At 37.1% G+C, this 23,347-nt stretch overlaps 2 protein-coding genes across 2 annotated transcripts in view; one reads left to right on the top strand and one right to left on the bottom strand.

Moving 5' to 3' along the window:
• Positions 1-1,612: 1,612 nt before the first annotated feature.
• LOC309710233 (aminopeptidase Ey-like) lies at positions 1,613-21,961 on the bottom strand. Its single transcript, XM_082539526.1, has 21 exons — positions 21,600-21,961; positions 18,561-18,858; positions 16,902-17,044; positions 16,555-16,691; positions 15,022-15,148; positions 13,615-13,769; positions 13,080-13,193; positions 12,844-12,987; positions 12,694-12,759; positions 11,140-11,205; positions 10,749-10,921; positions 10,488-10,564; positions 9,233-9,366; positions 9,087-9,142; positions 7,629-7,776; positions 7,448-7,539; positions 6,987-7,094; positions 4,736-4,906; positions 4,507-4,647; positions 3,558-3,639; positions 1,613-1,791 (listed from the first exon to the last, which is right to left on the bottom strand). The coding sequence occupies exons 1-21, from the start codon at positions 21,892-21,894 to the stop codon at positions 1,633-1,635; spliced, it is 2,886 nt and encodes a 961-aa protein (XP_082395652.1). The 5' UTR covers positions 21,895-21,961; the 3' UTR covers positions 1,613-1,632.
• The window catches only part of LOC309710226 (aminopeptidase N-like), a 61,465-nt gene continuing 45,798 nt past the window's right edge, over positions 7,681-23,347 (top strand). The window contains exon 1 of the mRNA XM_082539517.1: positions 7,681-7,730. The gene's annotated coding sequence lies outside the window, so the exon portion shown is untranslated. The remainder of the gene's footprint in view (positions 7,731-23,347) is intronic.

Consider the following 23,347-nt stretch of genomic DNA (forward strand, 5'->3'; position numbering starts at 1 on the left):
TTACCAGCAATGTTTGTAAACATATATTCAGTCTCCCGCCGCCGGTGCAGAAAGGCTCTGTTTTCAGAATCAACTTTTCTCTTCGCCATTGTGAGCAGCTAGCTAACAGAAGTTTGACTTGATTGAGGGGGGAATGTTCCCAGGTAGCCGAGCGTTCGGCAAGGAGGCTGCAGCGCTGCATTATGGGATCTGTAGTTTGTGTGTTATTAGCACCTCATATCGCCGGGCCATGCATAACAATAATAATAAATCTACATAAAATGATCTCTCTGGCCGGATATAAATGTACGCCGGGCCGGATGTGGCCTTGACTTTGACACATGTGCAGTACACAGTGAAACGAGACAGCGTTCCTCCAAGACCATGGTGCTACATATAAAAGAAGATCAACACAGGATTACATAGTGCAACTGTGAAAAAATTGCAAAAACCAATGCAACACCAGACAGAACAGAACAATACGAACACAACACAGTGAAGCATTGACAGAATGTAAAAAAAGGTGTGTGTGTGTGTGTGTGTGTGTGTGTGTGTGTAACCAGTGAATAAAACCACTATTGTTTTTAGACTTAAAAAAAAAAAAACTTTAATCAAACGTTACTGATTTTCCCTAATGAACAGAAATAAAAGTGTTCAGACAGAAAAATCAAAGGTGAAAGATTTATTTGAAAATTGCTGAAGTGGAGAAATGCAAAATGACACTTATGAAACTTTATGAATCAGAAAAAAGACAAAGAAAGAAAGATACAATCTGAGAACACGCTATATAGTCCAGTAAAGTTACACTACATATATTCACCATTAAGAGGAAAAATGATCACATTTTCAGTAGTCTACTCTATGAAAATCTGACATCTTTACAGTTTTTTCCTCTCTACTCATGTATAAAAATTATTTTTAAGAAGATACAGACTTGGTTTTCATACGCAAGAGTCTAAAACTTTTTCTTAAAGCAGTGAAAACATTTCTGGACTCAAAAGTCGTAATCCATTCCAAATTGTAACATAAAAGGTTTAACAATTAAATGCACTTCATATACATTTTTCTATTTTAAAAATCTGCAAAATTAGAAGTAACTTAAGCTTTCTTTTGTCAAATTTGTGTTTGAGACTGTTCAAATAAATATCAGAATCAGAATCAGAATCAGAATACTTTATTGATCCCTGGGGGAAATTATTTATATGAAGAACAAAACAGATAGGCTTATAATTTTTAAACATTTAAACATTTTTAAACATATATTCTTGAAAGTTTTACATCCCAAAGTAAGAAGAAAAAGAAAAGAATAAAGGTTTGGAGAATCCTGGTATTAAATATATAAAAAACAGAAACAGTAGACGCTGACACAAACTTAAGGCTTTTGTGACACTGTAAAATAATGATTCTAGAAAGTATAAAACCTCAAAGATAACTGATGTAAGTACCTTTTAAGTACTTAATGTATCAATTTAATTTATCATAATATTTAAAGTATCTATTTTTTCTAGTTCAACTTTTATCAAAGCGAGGTTTAGCAAAAGTTCGGTAAACTGATTTTGTTCCACATGTGATTATGTAATATAAACATTTTCAGGTCGATCGAACCTCTGTTTTCATTTTTAAATGAGTGATGAAAAAGTAAAAACAGCTTCTTCATTGGGCATTAGCTTCAGTTGTGAACCAGTCCAGAACATTCTCCTTGTTCTCTTCAACCCATTTAATGTTAGCGATGGTTCTCTCAATGGATTGATCCAGTGCTAAGGTCCCAGAGCCAAAACCAACATCGGAATTGTCAGCCTTGAACTGCTTCAGCTGATGCAACAGACACAATGTAAATCAGGGGAGTAGTTTTAAAGAAATACATATACTGAAAATACATGGCTTTGTTCATATCACTCATCTCTTTTGTTATATTACAATTATGTTTTTTTCAACATTTTAATAATGAGACATGTTGTTTGTCATTCATAAAATGCTACAAACACTCAAACCTTTTGTTATTGTTATTGGATGAATGTTCTTCTTGCACACAGTCACTGCAACTTTTTATAAACTGACCAAATATTGCAGCTTGGTTATGGCACAAGACTGCACTGCTTGCATGTTGATGTTAAAGTTGTCATAGTCCTGAGTCTCAGGCCAAGTATTTTTGAGTTTTGTTCTGGACTTCTGATTCTCTCTTTGGACATTTGAGATAAATCATATTCAGGGTTTTGTGTACTGATTTCCTATTACTTGTTTATCTGTTTTTATTCATATTTCTTGGTTTCTTGTTTGATTATGTTAGTTCCTTTTGGTGCCCTGTCTGTCACCTCTGTGTCCTGTCCTCAGTGTCCATCCATCCAATCATTCGTTTCCGCTTATCGTTTTATATTGTTTGTTTTATCTTTTATGACTTGTTATCTTACGTGCAGTACTTTGTGATTCTGTATAAAGAGGTGCTATATAAATAAAATTTTATTTATTTATTTTTGTTTTCAAGGTTGCGGGGGGAGCTGGAGCCTATCCCAGTTATCTTAGGGCGAGAGGCAGGGTACACCCTGAACAGGTTGCCAGTCTGTCGCAGGGCTAACACACAGACAGAGACAACCAATTGCAGTCCCATTCACTCACCCATTCACACCTATGGGCAATTTAGTGTTTCCAATTAACCTGTCCCCACTAACTCAGTGTCTCCTGTGGTAATCACAGTGGTTGTCTCCATGTTTGTATCCCTTTGTGTCTCCCCAGTCACTCATGTCTCTGTGTAGCTCCGGTCTCTTTGTCAAGTTCATGCGTCTTAATCTGGGTCTCAGTGTGTGTTACTTCCTGTTTTATTTTCTTAGACCTCTCTCTTGTGTGTATCATGTTCAGTTTTGGATCCCTTGTCTTGTTAGTTCTATTCTTCACAGCTGTGCTCCCTGGTGTGTCCACTCTGTGTATATATTCTCTGTATCTGTGTCCTTTGTTGTGTCAACCTCTGTCAGTCTGTTTCTATGAGTCAGTCCAGACTGATTGAAGATTACCAATAGTTAGGGCTTAACATAACTGATTTCAGTCAATATTTAAATAAATCCAAATAGGATATGATGAGAGGTATATGTTAATGCTGTTTATGTTAAAAGTGTTTTCAGAAGATGGGAAAGTGATTGTGCTTATGAATACTGGAGCAATGGGAGGCCACTGTGCTTTGATGCTATGGAGGGCCATGAGAACCAAACCACTGTCTTTAGGTTTCAAATCAAATCAAATCACTTTTATTGTCACATCACATGTGCAGGTACAGTACATGTGAATGAAATTCTTGTGTGCGAGCTTCACAAGCAACAGAGGTGTGCAAATACTGGTAATGAGAACACTATCACACAGCAGTAAAATGCCTGTCCTGTCAAACTTATTAGTTCAAGTCAGTTCAGATTAAATTAACATCTTGTAAAGTCGGGAAGGCTTGAAATCAATACTTGAAATTTGAGATTTTGAGACCAGAGGATGACTTGAGATTTGATAACGCTTAAAGTATCTACATTTAAAAGTAGTATAACAAAATGAACAAAAGGGAAACCACATTGTGGTAAAGTCATTTCAAAGAAATATCTAACCTGCTGAAGCTCAAATTCAGTGGAGAAACGTTTGGTGACGCCGTTTACGAGGTTGGAGAATGAGAATGAGCCACCACCATACCTGTGAGAGGGAAGCACAGTTGAAGGCAAACATCAGTTAGCAGAAATTAAAGTCCAAGTCACTTAAGAACGGTCTTCTCTTTCATTGAGAACGTGATTATCATCTGTGAAATTACTGAATTTCTACATGCTTTCATAAATTACATATAATTCATTACAAATGTATATATACTGTATATTTAATGAGTATACAATAGATTATATTTTTTAAATACTCTGATCATTTAAGAGTGCAGTTCTATCCAAACTGTAACATATACAAGCCATTTATGAGAAAAAAAAAGAAGAGAAGAAAGAAAAGAAAAGAAATTTAAGAAAACCGTACTAATGATTTTGCGGGATGAAATCTATTTATCTGAAATGATTTATAATAATCTTGCTTAGAGTAATGGCTCTTATGAAGCCCTACAAACTGAAGTATGAGACATGTTACTCCTTTTTTGCTTATGAGAGAAATAAATTATTTGCTTTCCCTTTGGCATTTTAAGCAACTTTAATAAAATATCTGGTGATGTTTCTCCTAATGTCTCCTAGTCAGTTCAGGCTCTGCTTTAAATCCAAAACTTGGAATCACATGGAAAACAAAACCATCATCAGTCCCACACCAGCATAACACTGTGCACTAACCACAGTGCATCCACAACTGATGGTTGCATCAGTTATGGGTCCAATCATGTAAAGATTATGTTATGATTATGCTGTAAGTGTTCTTTGGTTCATATAGATATGACACACAACACTTCATATATGTGTTGCAACCTTTTTTAAATTGTCACTTTGAAGATAAACTGTAATTCTTTTTTCATATTAAAAACTATCCTTCCTAAAATGAAACTCGGGTGCCTTTTTAGAGTTATGTTGTACTCACTGACTGAAGATGTATGACCATCGAGCCCTGACAAAGTCCCATGCCAGAGACTGACCAACCACATTACTGGCAATGTCGACAATGGTGGCGGTGGCATCCTGCTTTCGGATCATGTCTGGATCCAGAGTGTATTCCAGATACCTGAACAGTCACAGAGTAAATATGTGTGCTAGATAGTAACTTTAAGTTACATAGTGTGGCATATTTATTAATAAAGCAATGAATGTACCTGTTGAGCAGCCAAGGTTGTTTGGTGCAGGACAGAGCATAGCGAAGTTTATCAGATTCAATAGCAGTACTGTCATTCTTAATAAACTGTGACCAAGCAAAATCCCATTCTTTCTTGCCACCTGCTGCAATAGCATTGCAGTACACAGTGGAGCGCAGGTTAGGGTGGATCCTAGAAAAAGAGCATATTGTTAGACTTCAGTACACCATAGATTATACAGAGTATTACTTTAAACTAAAGGGGAATAATTATTTGATCCCCCTGCCAAATTTATAAGGGTGCTTAATTACAAGGAAAGGAAATGAACTGTCTGAAATTTTTATAGTTTCATTTTAAGTGATGTTATTGGCTGCTGCTTCAGAACTTGAAACTTCAACTCCCTCCCAAGATTTTCTTTAGGATTAAAGTGTGGACACTTCCAAAGTCACTACATGACCTTATTCATGTGCTTCTACGTGTGCTCCTTCAGATTATTAACAAGCTCATCCCTTGCTCTATTGGATTAATGTCAGGCAAACATGAGGCCTAATCATGGGTATCGATTCCTTGATCCTCCTGGTACTGCTCGCATACGTACTCGGGAATTGTTGTCCACCAGGAGGAACCCAGGACTCACTGCACCACTGTAGACTCTTACAGCTGGACCAAGGATTTCATCCCAGTATACTCATATGACATGTATGACTCTATGTTGTACGAGTGTACATCTCATAATCCTGTCTTTATGTTTTTAATATGTGCTCAAGGTGAATGTTCATAGAGGGGATCTCTGCAGAGACCTCAGACTGGGTCTGCTGGCACCAGCTGGCTCGCTTGTCTATGCTTTTCTCTGCTTTTCTCTGCTTTTCTCTGCTCTCTCTCCAAAGATCGTGGTAGCTCTTATACCACCAGCTCCACAAACTGTGCCTGCTCTCCAGGGGCCCAGGTTGCAGCCACTGTGCACCAATGGCTCCAGTAATTCACTCCACAGGAGATTTCCCACTAGAGCAGTCTCGTGAAAAAACTCTACACCCAGCCTTTGACCAAGTGATAAAAAGTGATCTTCATATGGTGCACCCTAATGCAGCGCTTATCTATCTGCATTTTGTATTGATTAAAGATTAAAGATGGGCTGACGCTCACACAAAAGAGGAACACACCCAGTTGTTGGTGCCAAAAAGCCACCAAGAAATTATTTTCCCGGTGGCTCATCATAACCCCATGGCAGAGCATATGGGATATGATAAAACTGGAGTGAATCATGGCCTGATATTATTGGCCTGGATGTGGATGTGTTCAAATGGTGTGCATCCTACCTGGAGTGTTAGCTGCTATTTCAAAAGTGCCCTTGTGCCCACTAGTGCCTACCTTAAAGGAGGTGCCATTTGAGTGCATTGGGATGGATCTCATCAGTTTACCAACTGACACTTTGTTCATGTCTCACACACTAAAAGAACTGTACCAATTACTGCTATTACATCTATTCAGACCAGGTTCTACCACCGTCAGACTGAAAGGCTGGCAGAGTGGCTGAATAAGACTTCTATTCATGAGGATGAACCCAGTTGAGATCACTGGTTAGACCCTATTTTGTTTGTAGTGGGAGATTTTCTCCCTTTAACTAACTGTTTGTCAGGAACTTGTGTGGGTGCGTTTGACCTTATTAAAGAAAACTGTGAGCAAGGTCCAAGCCGAGCTAAAAATGAAATTCATTATGTTCTAGACCTGAGAGCAAAGCTATACACATTGGGGAGTAACACAAGAGCTCCAGGCCCAGGAACATCATTAGTCCCTGTACAACAGAGGGGCAAAACTCATCTCGAGGTAAAGTGCTTGTATTGCTCCTTTCTTTTAGCTCAAGGTTACTTGCCAAGTGCCAAGGACCCTTTGTGGTCAAACATGGGGTGGCTGACACTGACTATGAAAAGGGAGGAGCCACACTGGTATATCACCTCAATCTCCTAAAAGTATGGCGAGAAGCTGGAACTGTTTCTCTGATGAGCCTGGTTAGGGAAAGAGATGAGTTAAGGTGCCAAATTCAACCATTCCCACCTTCCTCCATTATGATGACTATCTCACAAAGGTCTAGAGAGCAGATGTTGCTTGCATTGCAACAGCAGCTCTACTTGAGGAACTGCCAGTATTCTGGAATCACCTCCATATATATATATATATATATATATATATATATATATATATATATATATATATATATATATATATATATATATATATATATATATATGGCCCCAAAATTGACATGGACACACACCTGTTGGTGTCAGTATCCATCCACTCTTGAAACCATGTCATGACCAGGTTTTGGCATTCCTCCAACCCTGTCCTGCAAGCCAGGCTAATTGCATTCACCTGATTATACCTGCAGGATAGACAAATAGAAAACAGAAGTATTGACAAGAACTTTTAGGGAAAAACTGGGGAGAGCAAAGAATAATGAATACAGATATTTCGGAGTTCAACATCATATAAGCTGAGTAGCAGAGTTTCTAAGTTCCAGCTATCACGTGTGCTGAACTGAATTTGTAGAATTACACATTTTAAATAATTCATTTAAAAACTGTATCCTGGGTCCAGAAAAGAACAACTTCTACAATTACATCACAACATAAATTATGTTTTATTGAAAAAGTCTAACCTATCTATCTGATTTATGAATGCAGTTTAGACTGGTGGCAGCTTTATGTTGAAAACTTAAAATGTGTTTTCACTCACTGGTCCATGTGTCCATCAGGAACTTTGCTCGAGTTGTCTGTCATTTGCTTGTAGTATTCAAACAGAGGGGAGACTTTTTTCACGAGATAATCCTGAAACAACAAAGACAGAACTCAGAAAATGTGACAACTTATTTGTGTATTGTTTCTTTTGTATGTATATGTCGTTGGAAGAAGTTCACCTGCATGGGGCCATAGACTTCGCTGCGGTCAAACATGAGGTAGAAAAAGTCCAGGTTGTTAAGGGCTGCCTTCCATGGAATGTAATCTCTCTCATTACTCAGGTATTTGGTGGTATTAAGCGCCTGCACTGTAGAAATGATCTTGGCTCTAAGAGGTAGAATATAGTAAAAATTTATCAGATACTTCATGTTCATGTTTTCCATTGTCATAATTTTAAGATATTACCACGAGTACTATTAATTAATATCTGATAGGTAAGTATTTAAGCCCACAGCCTACCAACATATTTAAAATACATGGACAACTGGCTGGGATCCCTGGGGACCCCAAGAGAATTCGTAATATCAGAATAAGAATAATAGTAAGGCTTAATTCTTCTCATAGTATCGCTGTTACCACTTTAATGTCACCATATGAAAAATAGATTACAATTATTATTATAGTTATAGAATGTGCACAAGTTTTATTGTTTAATCAACTTGCAGATTTCATCCAAAGTATAATTACATAACAGCCTGACTCTGGTATTCAATTAAGTAATTTCAAGAAAATATTATTTTTTAATATTGTAAATAATTAAGCCATACTGAGGTCATATTGATCCCGGTATAAAAAAGCTGAAATAAATAAAATGGTAAATGGACTGGTTCTTATAAAGTGGTTTCATACTCTACATCAGCACTCAAAGCACTTTAAGCTACTTAACTAATTCACAAAGCACTTTTTCTATGCCTTTTCTATGTAAGTGCTTTCTATCTAATATTCACATACTCGAATGAATGCAGTGGAGAGCAACTTGAGGTTAGTACCTTGCCCAAGAATATTATGCATGCAGGGTGGCAAGGGATCAAACCACCAACCCTTTGATTACTAGATGACCTGTTATACTCTATTTATAGCCTGGTGATGGCTAACTGATTAGAAATAGTTGTGTCAGACAAGCAGAAATGGCTGTAGTGATAGATGTAGCTATTCCAGCAACATTAGGAAGACTGAACACGAGAAGCTCAAGAAATAGCACGGGCTGAGAGAATGTGGAAGGCAAAAGCAACAGTGGTCTCCATGGTGATGGACTGAGGGAAGTGTCCCTCACATATATCAAACATTCCCTTTAGAAAAGACAATTATTCATGTCTTCTCCATTTGCGGGTAATGGCTCTCCCAGTGATTCACTGGAGTCCCAAAGCCTTAGAAACGGTTTTGTAACTCTTTCTAGAGTAAATGACATCTGACATCTGTCTAATTGATATATCATTTAAACATGTCTGTTAATAATCAGGCTAGTGAAATTGAACTTATAATAATAATGTATTTAATCAAAGTATCGCAGTTGATTCACGTTTTAATGATCATGAAGTGACAAAGCTGGAACAGAAGTAAATAGTTTTTCACAGCAGTGTACATTTCGGAATTATAACAGTTATCATGTACATGTGAGACAACACTTGCAAACTTACCTGGCCAGATTGAAGGCATCATCCAATATCTGAGCTCTGTTGATCCGTGGAATGAGCTTAAAGAAACATCAGGAAACATCAAGAAACACGTTTACAATCACTGATAATCACTGATAATGACTGTGTGTTGGGCTCCTCTGTCTTACCTGATGATTACTCTGCAGAACATCTAAGAGTTTGGCCCAGTTGTCATCATCATAGTTGACCCTGTAGTAACCAACCATGTTGACATTGGCTAGCACCCACTGATCTTGTGTTGCTTTCATAGCTTCAGATGTTTCTAGAAATAGAACTCAAAGTTGGTGCACAAGAATAAAATAAATGTAAGCTTTTCTTAAAAAGTTGCCTTAGTTTATTGAGGGTTGCAGGTATTCATGATCCACAGTTCTCTTAAGATCCTGCAAGAGCTAATGGTGGCAAAAGGACAGCTATTCTGCACTTAAGTAGAAGTACAGATACCAGTGTTAAAAATACTCCAGTAAAAGTTGAAGTAGTGATTCAACTACTTTACTCAAGTAAAAGTAAAAAAAGTACAGGCTTTGAAATTTGCTCAACATAAGAAAGTAAAAATCAGCTTTTTGGAGGATGGTTCTACCCGCTATTTTTGTGAATAGCTAAGCTAAGTCTTGTGCTATAATAATGCAATAATCAAATAATATTAGACAACGGAAATACAAACTTTAGTCTAATTTTTAATTCTAATAGTCCTCAGGTTGAATCAGTACAAAAAGAAGGAAAATAAAAAAAATCTTGATTTTGTTAGGCCTACATTATAGAGTGTGACTACCTTAAAATGAAGGGAGTAATAGTAAAAAGAAAAACAAACTACTTAATTAAAGTACAGAGTGGTGCTGTGCTTTTGACAATTGTCCAGTTATATAGCTCAGTTTTGGCCAAGTTTCAGCTGTTGTCAGTGTGCTGGGTCTTTTGACCCAGCAGTTTGAGCTTGAATTGTGTTTTTTGTGACCTTTGTGTATTTGAAATGACGTTCAAGTTTTAACTCTCTAAACTGTCAACAGACTGCAACTGTTTTATTTATGAACACAAAATCACCATCATGTTGTTTGCTCTATCTCAGGGACATTAAGGTACTATAGAGAGACCACAAGAATTTAAAGGTAATATAGTTTTAAAAATACAAAATTTTGAGTCAATGTAAATATTTACATGTAAAAAAGAAACAGAACCAATTATTCAGTGGTTTCTGCTAACGGAGAATCAACTCCAACAAGCAAATTGTTAGAAGTTGAACATAAATCAGTGAAAACACAAAGATGAAAAAATACTTAGAAAATGCTTGTGTGATAATTGAAAGATTGTGATTAAAAGATTGGTGGACTGCAGAGGACCACCACATTTTGAAAATGATGTGCAGTCTTAAGCTGGGAATGGATTATCTACCTGATTTGGATGTTAGCCACAGTGGATTCTGCATATTTCCAGTCATCATCCATTTGATTGGAATGATCCATTGATAACTACGGCAGAACATTTGAAACATTATTTCTGCAGTTTCTTTTTCTTTATTTTGCTTTTCATTAACTAAAAACCGCCTGTTACCATTTTGCCATTTAAAAATAATAAAAATTGAAGAACTGCATAAAGAATATGGTCTTCACTTGATATATTAGGAGGAAAAGATAAAAAAGGCAATGCAAATACTTGAAGGGGGATGGAGTTGTGACTACAGCTTCTGGATCCAGAAGGAAGTGCTGCTGGGAAACACTTCCAGTCCCAGTGTTAATGGTAACCACAGGAAAGCCCATCTGCAGCACCCAGGTGTTCATTATGTTATCGAGAGTATCAGGAAGCTCTAACTTGCTAGAATCAGCAGCCTGTGAAGGTCCCAAAAAATCCAAAAAGATAAAGTAAATATGGTTTGTGTGTGTGTGTGTGTGTGTGTGTGTGTGTGTGTGTGTGTGTGTGTGTGTGTGTGTGTGTATGAATATATATATATACAGCTGATCCTTTCTGATGTTTCGAAAGCACTAGAAAAAAAAAGAGATCTTAAACTAAATATTCAAATAAAAAGAGCAGAGAGATGATAACATGCCTTTTGCAGATGATACCAAAGGTCTGTGTAGACTGCATTCCCAAAGCTAAATGCACTCAGATAGGACTGCAGAAAAAAACAGTAAACAGAGATATGTCAGACACACTGCTTTGGATAAATGAGGGATTACTGTGTTAGCAAAAGTTTCCAAAAAATTGTACAAGTGTTCAACATTTCGCTACAATGTCCTCCAAGTTCTTTCCTTGAAAGGGATATCCTTTTCACAGATGACAGGATATGATTTCTTAGGTTATTTATATTTCTCACTCATCATTGGACAAATTGTAATTTGTAATTTGAGAAAGATAACTGGTGTATGAATGGGTTGTTTAAGAATATATAAAAGCATTTCAATAAGGAGAGATTGCTTGGAAGAATTAAACATGATTTACTGAGATATAAACATTCATGTATTTGGTGATTAGACTCTGAAGACCCATCATGGCAGAATGGAAACCCAGCGATGATAAGATTTAGGACAGGGCCCCCTAGAGTTGACACGCTGGAGGTGGTGAAGATGAAGACTGATGCTTGGATTGGACTATTACTGAAGTGTCCATAAGTTGCCCCTCCATATTAGACTGGCCCAAATTCTTGAAAATTTCAAATCACTTTTAAATACACACCTTTTTTTCCAAGGCATTTTAGGAGTAGTACCAGAGTCGGCTTGTAGTCAGTTTTAGTCCGTTTTTGGTCGCTTTTAATCTTCTTTACTTTACTGATTCATTTCTATCATTTTTTTTTCCATTTATTTGTTTATTTATTCTATTGTTATTTAATTTTCTTTGTGTGTTTAATGTAAGATTTTAAACTTTTTTCACTGTTTTTTACTGGAAAGCATTTTGGTCAACCATGTTGTTTATAAAGTGCTCTATAAATAAAGTTGGATTGGAAAGTTGGAGTGTCTGTGAGGTGGAAATGGAGAGTAGGTGGGCTGAACAGATACAACTCCACATGTGGCTGCACAAAACAAAACCTTTATAGAGGTTTGGCAGACATGTGACCGCTTACCACATACCATTAAGTTGTTACCCATTTTGGACACACAGTATTCCTAAATCATACTCAAAAACCTACTAAACCTCATGTAGATAAGATAAATTATGGAAACTATGGTTAAAGAAACAAGTGTATATACTCTCTCAGAGGAAGTAAAAAGCTTTCATCACTAGTATCTTGCTTGTTATGTGCAGAAACTGGACAAGGGACTTTCACTATTGCAGTGAACGTTTAAATAATTATTTGAGCGAGAAGTTTTGTGCTTTTGCAACAATCGTGGTAACCAGCATGACTGAGCTGGTGATCACCTTCTGCATACAGCGGTCGTCTGCAAGATGTTTAACTGTTGATATGGTGTTTATTTACTCCTTCTTGTTGATCTATGAACACTGACCTTAACTGAGGCAGTGCAGTTCTTTTAGTCTTCTTCTGGTACATTTTTAAAACAATGTAGATATTGTCCTGTTGTTACAGCAAAAACCTCTGCAAGGATGACTGGCTGGTGGACTCACCTTCATAGTAGCACACTGTGTTCTGTTATATTGTGGTCCTTACCCTCAGTCCCAGCTGGAAGACATCTTCAGTGAGGAAATCTGACAACATCCTGAGGACAGATGCTCCCTGATGAGGAAAAAAACACACTGTTAGGTTTTTTTGTTTTTTGCTTTTTGTTTTCATGGTTTTGAGAGTCTATGCATGCTTTACCTTGCTGTATGAAATAGCATCAAACAGCTCACTAATCTGTGCTGGCGTCTGGATATCTTCTTCTTTAGATGACAGAGGGTGAGAAGAAGCCAGAGCATCAATAGCAAACACCCTATGAATGTCACCAAGCACGATGAGGTCTGTCTATTATAAAACAAATGAGACTGTATACTTAACAACTTTGTCGAGCACCAATACTTACATTCAAAACAATTTGGTGTTAATGAAATTCTTACCACATTCCACTCAGGTTCAGCATTATTTGCTCCCAAGTACTCAACATAGGATGCAAAGCCTTCATTCAGCCACAAGTCATTCCACCATCTGAGTGTCACCAGATTACCAAACCACTAGAGGGACAGTTCAGAAAAAAAATGTGAGAATTGACTCATGCATTTGAACTAGTTTACAAAGAAGTGAATAGAATTAGTTTTTTGAAGTTTTTTATTCACTTAAGTCTCATCTTGAAGTTATTTTCTGGGACTTCAACCCTTTTCTATGACATATGAATGGGTGTGAATGGGTGAATCAGCCAAGCTGTATGTGCTCAGGTAGAGTAGAAAAGTATGTAAAAAGTAAAACTATATATCCAGAATATCAACTATATAATATATATCCAGTTACCAGTTACTTGGAACTATATCTGAAATTGCTTTCGGGGGCCCTGAGAGTTGACATGAATGTTTTCCAAAGCACTTAAAACTTAATTACTGCCTATATTCAGCATCTCAAGAATCCTCTTAAACTTTATTTCCAGGACTTGAAACTCACCATGTGAGCCAGTTCATGAGCAATGATCGTAGCGATCTTTTCCTTGTTGGAGTTGGAGGAGAATGCTTCATCGTACAGTAGAGCTGTCTCCCGGTATGTGATCAGACCCCAGTTTTCCATGGCCCCTGCATTAAAGTCTGGGATTGCTATCTGATCTGTGTTAGGACAGAGATTATGTTAATGTGGCTGATTAGCTGCTTGAAGTGAAAGAGGTTACCAGTTTAAAACAGCAGAAGTGCTTAAAACCTTTACCCAGTCACAGTGCAACAGTGTCAATTTAATCCACTATGGGTAAAAAAAAATAATTGATTAACATCCTACTTAGTTAAAAGTACCTATAATCACGTAAATAAAAGTTTCAAAGGTGTCATAAATATCAGTTTATATATGCATAATAAAATGTCAAATAAAATAAGTGCGAGTACATCAAATCTTGGCCTGCAACATAGGACAGGCTAAGATTATATAACAATGAAGAATCACATTTTACCTGTTAATAATTGATAATGAAGATGACCTTCTCATAACAGGTCATAAAAAGTCACAACTGAAAGATGTGCGTATGATAAGAACATAATGGAGCTGACTGGATGCTGCAGCCAAGGTCTTGGGCAATAAAACTATATATTTTACAGTTTTGCCATAAACATACACATGATGCCAATAAACATGAGACCAAAAACTGATCTGAGATCTAAGATTAGATCAGTACACTGAGTAGACACATGTCCCCACTTTACATGTGAGCAGAGACTTAGGTGCATTTATTAATGAACAAAATGAACTTCAATCAGGACACCATAAAGATAAGGCATTTTTATGGTGTGTTTTTTTGTACACTAACAGAAACTGTGATGCTGCTGAAGTCTATCATATCAACTGGTAAAGGAAAAAGTATAGCATTTTTTGTACACTGTTTTTTAATTGCTTTGTCATTTTGTGGTAGTTTTTTGAAGAAATATAATCTCTTCCAAATGTTGTCCCATTTGCATAAAAACAGCAAACAAAAAATAAAATCTTGATGTTATTTTGCATCTTTTTAATGAAATTTTGCATTTTGCTTATGGTCATTTAATGTCACTATAGGATAGGTTTTCTTGCCCTCACAGTCTTTGATTTGAGTTTAGTCACTTATGACAAGCAAGAAATATAAAGTCACTTCATGACAAGGCCTCAGATCAGGTATTCACTTAGTACTTGATATGTTAGTATTGTTACTTATTAAATATAGACTTTTATCAAATTAAATGTACATAATAGATATGAGATTAAGATTTCATAGACTTGAGAAATCCATGCTGGTGCATCAGGACAGCTGTGCTGACTCATGATACAGTGAAGCTAAAAAGTGTGCAGTAGTAAACGTGCAGGCATGTAGATGTCTAGCTAATTGTGTGGTGGTCTTACCAGACTTGGGTAGAGGGTACGTGGCATTGTAATACTGCTCAAAGAATTTAAGGATTGGTCCAGTTTTGTTAAGGGCATACTGTCCTTGACCAGCTGCAATGGCGGACCTCCGGGCGAAAATGCGGATCTAAACCCAGATTACACAAAATAAAATAAAATTGAAAAACACTTTACACCACTTTGCAAAATAACATTATTCTATACACTTGTATTTCAAATAGTTTAAATCTATAGAAAGAGTACAGGGTACAGTCTAGGCACCATGATCTTAAAAGTACAGTCAATCATCTCCAAAAGTTGATTCTGTTCATCTGGACGTAATGTTTTCAGTGGGAGAAATGTTTCGTGACTCATCCAAGTGACTTCTTCACTTGCTGACTGCAGGTTTCATCTTATAAACAGTACATCTGCATCATGACTGAAACCAGCCCACTGAAGGAACAAAGGGCTGGGAGGTCAGTTCCTTCATCATCATGAGCATGCATCAAGACGTACCGTCAATATTTTTTTTTTGCAGTTATAAGAAAAAAATAATAATGTTGAACTGAAAAATATGCATTATTAGTCTGACTTATGTCTTATGTGTTCACTTATGTGAACTTAGAATGAGTCCATTAAAAATATACAGGTGTGGGCACTGGTTTGTGGAAGCCACCAGGTTGCCCCGCCACTCAGGAATACAGCCCTCAAGATGGACATCGCTGTTCTGTCTAATTGTATTTTATGTATGCGGGTAGAGACCAACCTGACACTGGCCCGGTGGCGCCAATGTCAGGCAGCCTCGCCTCTGTCAGTGCGCCCCAGGGTGGCTGTGGCTACAATGTAGCTTGCCATCACCAGTGTGTGAATGTGTGAATAACTGAATGTGTAAAGCGCTTTGGGGTCCTTAGGGACTAGTAAAGCGCTATACAAAAACAGGCCATTTACCATTTTACCATTTATTAGTTGATGATTTCCATCTCAGTCTTTTATTTCTGAGCATGTCTTTGTTTGTTGGGATTCTGTATCAGGTCCTGATTGTTTTGTGTCCCAGCCAGCTAATACTGCCAGGAAAAAGTCTGATTTTAGTGAGCTGACTCCCAAGACTCCTAAGACTGTGTGTTTCAAGACTGTTTATTCTGGGACTGTTTGTTGTTTGGCTGAACAGGGCTCCCTTGAGACAGAAACTCTGCCCGGATCATGGCCAGAGACCAAGTTTAAGGTCTTAGTTGACCCCCAGAGGTTCTCATTCCTGCCTTGCTCCGGGCTCAGCCGAGCCTGCCCAGCCTCTGGGGCCTCCTGGGGGCCAGATGTTAAATTGACTTGATGCTATTTACTTGATTAAATTGTTCCTTTAAATTTTCTGTATCTTCAGTTGGATGAGCACAAGAAACTTTTACTAATTAGTTTTCTGTTTTACTAATAACATATTTGCTCTACTTGATCGGAAGAAAAGGCAACTGTGAAAATTACTGAAATCCACGTGTGAAAGTTTCTTGGAAATCAAACCACTTTGATTAAAGAATGTCAAAATTACTATGGGACAACAATTACCTCAACGCCATCAATGCTGTTACCAATACTGTCGTAGTCACTGACAATGAATGCCAGCAAGTAAGTCGACATTTTCTCCGTTCGCTCAAAAACTGTCTTAAGCAGATCCTGGCCATCATGGTTGATTTCAGTTGTTTCTGAAAATAATTAAAATAAAATAAAATAAAGAGGTAACATTTTTATTTGATTGCTTTCCACTTCTTACCATTTTACTGACTAGACACAAAGTGTTTTTATATTGTTGTTGTCATATTTTATTGTTTAACTATGTGTTACATCCTCAATATTTAACTATGTAGTGACATCAATTTTTAAAACAAAAATATCTGCTCTGTTCTCAAACTAACCTATGTCCTTGCCATTGGACAGGGCTGTAGTTCCACGGTCGTGGATCAGCGTAATGAAGAAGTAAGCTTTCATAGCTGGCTCATCAAAGCAAGGGAAAGATTTCCTAGCATCTGTAGGCTGCATCTGGGTGGTAGCCATGACCCTGACAAGAAGAAGATAAATTAGCCTTGTGTGTAAAGAAGGTGCTACACAATTTAAACAAAATGGTTGGATGAAGGTTCTCCAAAATCCAGAAGATGTAATAGCTATATGCCCAAAACCTAGTTGGCCTATATAAGCAAAATAATAACAACAACATAAAAACTAGTAATTTCAACCAAAGTCCTCAACTTTTCTTATCTTGTAAGCAGTACTTGACATTGGTCAAGTTCGCGTCAAGTTACTTGAAAAAAGTAATCAGTAACTAATTACTGATTACTCCCCCCCAAAGTAATCCCATTACTTTACTAATTACTTATTTTCAAAAGTAATTAATTGCTTAGTTACTTAGTTACTTTTTAAAAACACGATTTACAACCCCTGAATAGGTGATAAAGTGATAGATCTTCAGCCCAATTCTACTTTTTCTACATAATCCATCATACAAAATGTAATCAAATGGAAAAGTCTCTTTTTAAAACTTGTTTTATTAGTTTTAATCTTTTAACTTTATGCATCAAGCAAAAGTTTAATTATATGCACCATTCTCTGACTGGAAGAAATTAGTTTAACATTTAAACCTATTTTCTGCACATTCCAGCACATAAAATAAAATGTTTTTGTGTTTACACTCACTCTTTCAAATAGATGCAAGTGAAACACAGCAGAAAATAAATAAAATCAAAGACTAGCGGTCCTATTGCTCTATTTTCACCTGTAAAGCAGGTGTGGGGTAGGCGGAGGTTTACCCTGGTGCAGGTGTGCCGCGGTCAGTTGAAGAATCCGCGAGTTTCTCTGTGAGTTTCCCATTACGTCATAGCGCACTCAGTGCTTGTTTGGAAGTTTAGGAGTTTTTTTCGCTGTAAAAAGAAGTTTTCTTCCCACGCACGATGGACGCTGATGTTTTTGTCACTTTTTATGGAATTAAACTCAAAGTAAGGTCAGTGCTTCCACGCTTTAAACGCTGCAAGCTCATACTCTCTCCCGCACTCGATATATGATCCATTGTTGATCTGCACACAGCTGTTGTCATGAACGTCGCACTTACGTCACTGTCATGAGACATTCTCGCAAAAAAAATCATGGTTTTAGTAACGCAGTAACGCAGCGTTCCTACGGGAAAGTAATGGTAATCTAATTTTTGCAATAGTAATCCCTTACTTTACTCGTTATTTGAAAAAAGTAATTGGATTACAGTAACTGCCCATCTCTGCTTGTAAGACAGTAAAATTCTTATTTTCCGACACTTTGTCAAACAAAAGATATAAAAGTATGTACTGTGGGAATTTTCCGCTAATTTATGATAGTATTCATCAATTCATTATTGAAATAATTGTCAAACTGTAACCGTTGATTTTAACAACTATTTTGTAGTTGTTCTAGATGTGGTTGAAGTTTGGACAGAGATTAACTAAATGATTCAAACAAAAATGTAATTATTAAAGACATACTCTTTTTTGCTATTTTCATTGTTACCTATGTTGATATGTTCCAGGTTTGTTGACACTATATACACTTACCTTTTCTCTCCATCCATGTATTCGCTCCTGTAGAAGCCTCCAAGGTCATCAGCTAGTTCTCCAATGAATTCAGTGTAGAGGCGATACTTGTGTCCCTTTTTCAGTGTACCATCCAGCTCCAGGACCAGGTACTGTGTGACACCTTGGAGCCAGGAGGACTTGATTGTGGGGGCTTCAACACTACTCACTGACGTGAGTCTTGCCAACTGGTTCTCAAACTTGGTGTAATTCAATTTATTAGAATGGATAAGAATCAGGTCAGTGTCCTCCACACATTCAAAGTCCACAACGGAACTGCCTGAAACACCAAGAAATAATGTGCAGTTTAATCAGTTGTTTAAACGTAGAAACCTTCACATTATTTGGAGTCACATGTGACCGGTTTATCCAATCCATGATTTTGTTGCCAAAAAATATAAACTCAGTTGCATCAGGTAATGCTATTAGCAATCCCTAGCTAATACACTTTAGTCCAACTTTAAAAACACCATAACTCTCGTGCCACTATAGAATATTTAAACAGCACACTGAAAAAAAACAATTGGCTGCACACCTAAAAAGGACTTTAAGTTTCAGATGCTTTATTTATTTTTCTTCATTCTCTGTTGTTTACTATTGTTACATTTAATTTTCTCACTTGTGTGATCAGATCTAAACTTTTATAAGAGATGAGAACTGTTTTTCAGTAACAGTTTTTAATATCATAGGTGTGATAGTTATAAGGTCAAACTCAAGCTTTTAATGTGTTTTTAATTTTTGCAAATACACATGTAAGAGTAATTTAAAAAATAGCAGCACTGAGTTGGTGTCATATAAATTCAAACTAATTTAGTTTTTAATACTTTTTAAAAGTTTTTTTTTTACTTCAAACTGTATTTGTCTTTTGTGTTTCTAAAGGACAGCATAATGTAAGACAAATCGTTTTGTGGCTTAAAAACTATCCATTCGCTTCTGCTTATCCTATTCAGAGTTGGGGGGCTGTCTTAGGAAAAGAAGCAGGGTACGCCCTGGACAGGTCACCAGTCTGTCGCAGGATACAAACAACCATTCGCACTCATATTCACTCCCGCATTCATACCTACAGGCAGTGTTGGGAAGGTTACTTTTACAATGTATTCCACTACATATTACAGATTACATGCCCCAAAATGTATTTTGTAACGTATTCCGTTACGTTACTCAATGACAGTAACGTATTCTGAATACTTTGGATTACTTAATATATTATCATGCTTTTTACAACAACGTGAATGTACTATTGCTGTGTGATTTATTACTGTTACTAAAGGTTACTCGCCATACCAATACCAACTAGATTTTTAAATCTTAGCGTAGAATGAGTAACAGTAGGTGGACATTAAGTAAGGCTGCACTTTTTGCAGCGATCTCGTAGAAAACTATTCCGCGCATATATAAAACAGGTCCGCGGCTCCGAACCGTAGTAAAGGGACCTCTGGCTAATACGTCGGGTTCCGTGTAGCTGAAAACTAGCTTTACTTTGTTTTCTGTGTCAACTTTGCTAGTGAGAGACAGAGAGAGGCGTTGAAAGGCTGCTCCAACGAAACTCATTGTTTCGGAGGAAAACACGAACACGGTGTACAGTCGAGTCTTAATAGCTTACTTACAACTGGGCTCGTCAGGCACTCTTCTTGGCTGCAGTGGTTATTATTATATTTCCGTGCTTCCAGCTCCCGTTTTTGCTCAGTGACAGCACGTACTTTCCGACTTTTTCTCTCTCCCTCGCTCACAGACACATAACGGGTTTGGCAGTCCATTCTCCCTGCAGCACGGACTACACTGCCCATGATGCTACATTCTTTAGGGCTATGCCTGTAACACACTGCATATTGCCTTCATATTAAATCATTTTTGTGAATAATTTTAAAAAATATTTCTTCACGTCATTATGTAATGACGTGAAGTAGAGGTGACATGGGCCACAGGCATTAGAGCCTCTTAATGCACGTTTTGTTTGGGTTTCCACCAGCGTGGAAAGCAAAAATAAAGAGGGCATAGCCTTATGAAAAATGTAATCCATTCATTTCAACAAAGTAACTGTATTCTAAATACCACCCTTTTAAACGGTAACTCTAACGGTAACTGTACCGCCATTACGTATTTAAAATACGTAACGGCGGTACATGTATTCCGTTACTCCCCAACACTGCCTACGGGCAATTTAAAGATTCCAGTTAACCTGTCCCTACTACCTGCATGTCTTTGGTCTGTGGGAGGAAGCCAGGGTACGCAAACACGGGGAGAACATGCAAACACCACACAGAAAGACCCCGGCCTGATGGTGGAATTTAACTCAGGACCATCTTACTGTGAGGCAACAGTGCTCATGACCATGCCACCGTGCTTAAAAACTATTTCTGATTAATTCAAGTCCACATTTAGATTCACGTTCAGCACATTTATTTTTGACAATTTCTGACAATTCATTGTTGGAGCACCACAGGCTGAAAGTGTTGAGCTTAAGTTGAAATCTGATGTTAAAAGAAGCCAAATTTCCCCTCCATTGACTTGGTTTTGAAGTTTTAAATTAAAAGCCACCTGGACTTACCATTGCTTTAACTATATCAAAACTGCATGCATATTTCACTATAGCATTCTAAGCCTTTCCACCTCAAATGTTCCTGTTACTGTAAGTATTGCTGTCTCTGTTGTTTAACTGCAACCTGTTTTTCCAACACAGTTTACCATTAAAATGTGCTTCATTTGTGCTTAACAATATTTTGCTTAATTTCTGTTCCATACAGTGCGCAACTGTTAGTTGGGCTTAGAATGGATTCAACAACTCTCATCAACTCTTCAAAGACATTTCAAGTGTGATCAGTGTTATTCATTCTATTGTCTGTTCTACATTATACATTTTCAGTCATCCCTTGGAAAACTAATAAAAAGCATTACAATCATACTTCTACCTCTGAGAACAATGCTGGTAAACACCCTCTGGCTTTAGTTCTTGCTGATACCGGGAGGGTCTATTATATGAACATTACAGAGAAAGAGAGAAAAGTACTCATAAAGCCTTACCTAAGAAGGTGTAAAGACCAGTTGTTGGGTCTGGAGTCAGTCTTGGCCATAAGGTGACATTATATGTCTCTGGCACCAGGTTCTTGGGCAGCCGATACTTGTCCCAAGGTTTATTGGATGGAATGGGTGTTGTGGTAGGGGGTTTGGAGGTTGTTTGTTCTTCATTTTGATTATTGTTTTTCCCCTTTTCCTGTGAGTAAACAACTGACAAAGCTATGATAGTGGCTAAGGCTCCCACACCTGCGATGATCCCCAAAATCCCAACAGTTTTACTAATAAAGAAACCTTTCCCCATGTTGCCTGCCTACCCAGGAGCCCCACACTCAGACACTGAATTCAGAGGTGGAAGGTGAACTTGGATATGTAGCTGTGGGTAGCATTTCTCCTCCCATTTGCAATAACAGGTGATACATTAACAATAGCATTGTAAATACCAACACAGCAAAATCTCCAGTGTTAAATTAACACTAGAGAGTGTCTATATGGGTGCACACCTCTGAGTGTTAAATACAACACTGTTGAGTGTTAAATTAACACCTTTGACAGTGTTATATGTTTAAAAGTAACCTAGTCAGTTTTGAAGATTAACAATGGCTAACACTGAGCAGTGCTAATTTTCTAACACTGGAAAATAACTCAAAATGTTAGAAATATTCCAGTGTTAGAAAATCAGCACTGCTCAGTGTTAGCCATTGTTAATCTTCAAAACTGACTAGGTTACTTTTAAACATATAACACTGTCAAAAGTGTTAATTTAACACTCAACAGTGTTGTATTTAACACTCAGAGGTGTGCACCCATATAGACACTCTCTAGTGTTAATTTAACACTGGAGATTTTGCTGTGAATGTCATCTGCTGAGGATAGAGCAGACTTTTCTTGGAAGAAACAAAACTCAAGAAAGCCTCTCAGTTACCTCAGGATGATTACATTTGATTGTTGCTCACTCAGTCATATTTAAAATATTACTGTTTCTGATGTTTTCTGATGAGAATTGATTTTGATATTTGCTCTTGCATTTAATGAAAAGAAAGAACATATTGAAATTTTTAAGTTTTTATTCTGAGTATGTCAAATCCATGTTAGAACATAAAGTTCATAAAGATCACTGAAACGCACTATTTGTTGGTATTGATATTTTACCATGTTTCAACATAACTTTACCGCACTTCTAACTTAAAGCCCAGAACATATTACTGAGGCATGCAAAATAAGGTTAGATGTTTAAAGCTGCCATCCAGTCACAGTGAAAAAGTTTTGGAACTACATTTGCATTACTTACAAATAAAAGACAGACATAGTACACTAAGCCATACTACATACTACAAGAAAGTTTGCTAACTTCTCACTTGACTAAGAATCTCATAAACTACTGCATTTATAGTTTCATACCTAAAGTGCAGCATGATTTTTGTTATTTATGGTCCCATTTAGAGAAAACAGAAAACAAAACAAAATATAATTTAGGGCCTGGGTGCCTTGTCATTGACAAGTGGCTATATTTTGGGTGGCCCTGGGCACTTCACTACCATGTTTTGGTGTCTCTAAACATAAATGGACAGTGTCTGTATTCTAACAACCTTTAAAGTCACAATTTGTTATTCTTCAACACATCCATAACTCTCTTTCTTCTTGATTCAAATTATTTTTTAATTCAATTCAGTTCAGTTTTTATTCATAGCGTCCTCAAGGTGCTTTATATTGTAAGATAAAGTCCCCACAATTATAGAGAAATCTGCTACACCTGT

Source organism: Aulonocara stuartgranti, assembly GCF_965226115.1.
Source record: "Aulonocara stuartgranti genome assembly, chromosome: 7".
Lineage (NCBI taxonomy): Eukaryota > Metazoa > Chordata > Actinopteri > Cichliformes > Cichlidae > Aulonocara > Aulonocara stuartgranti.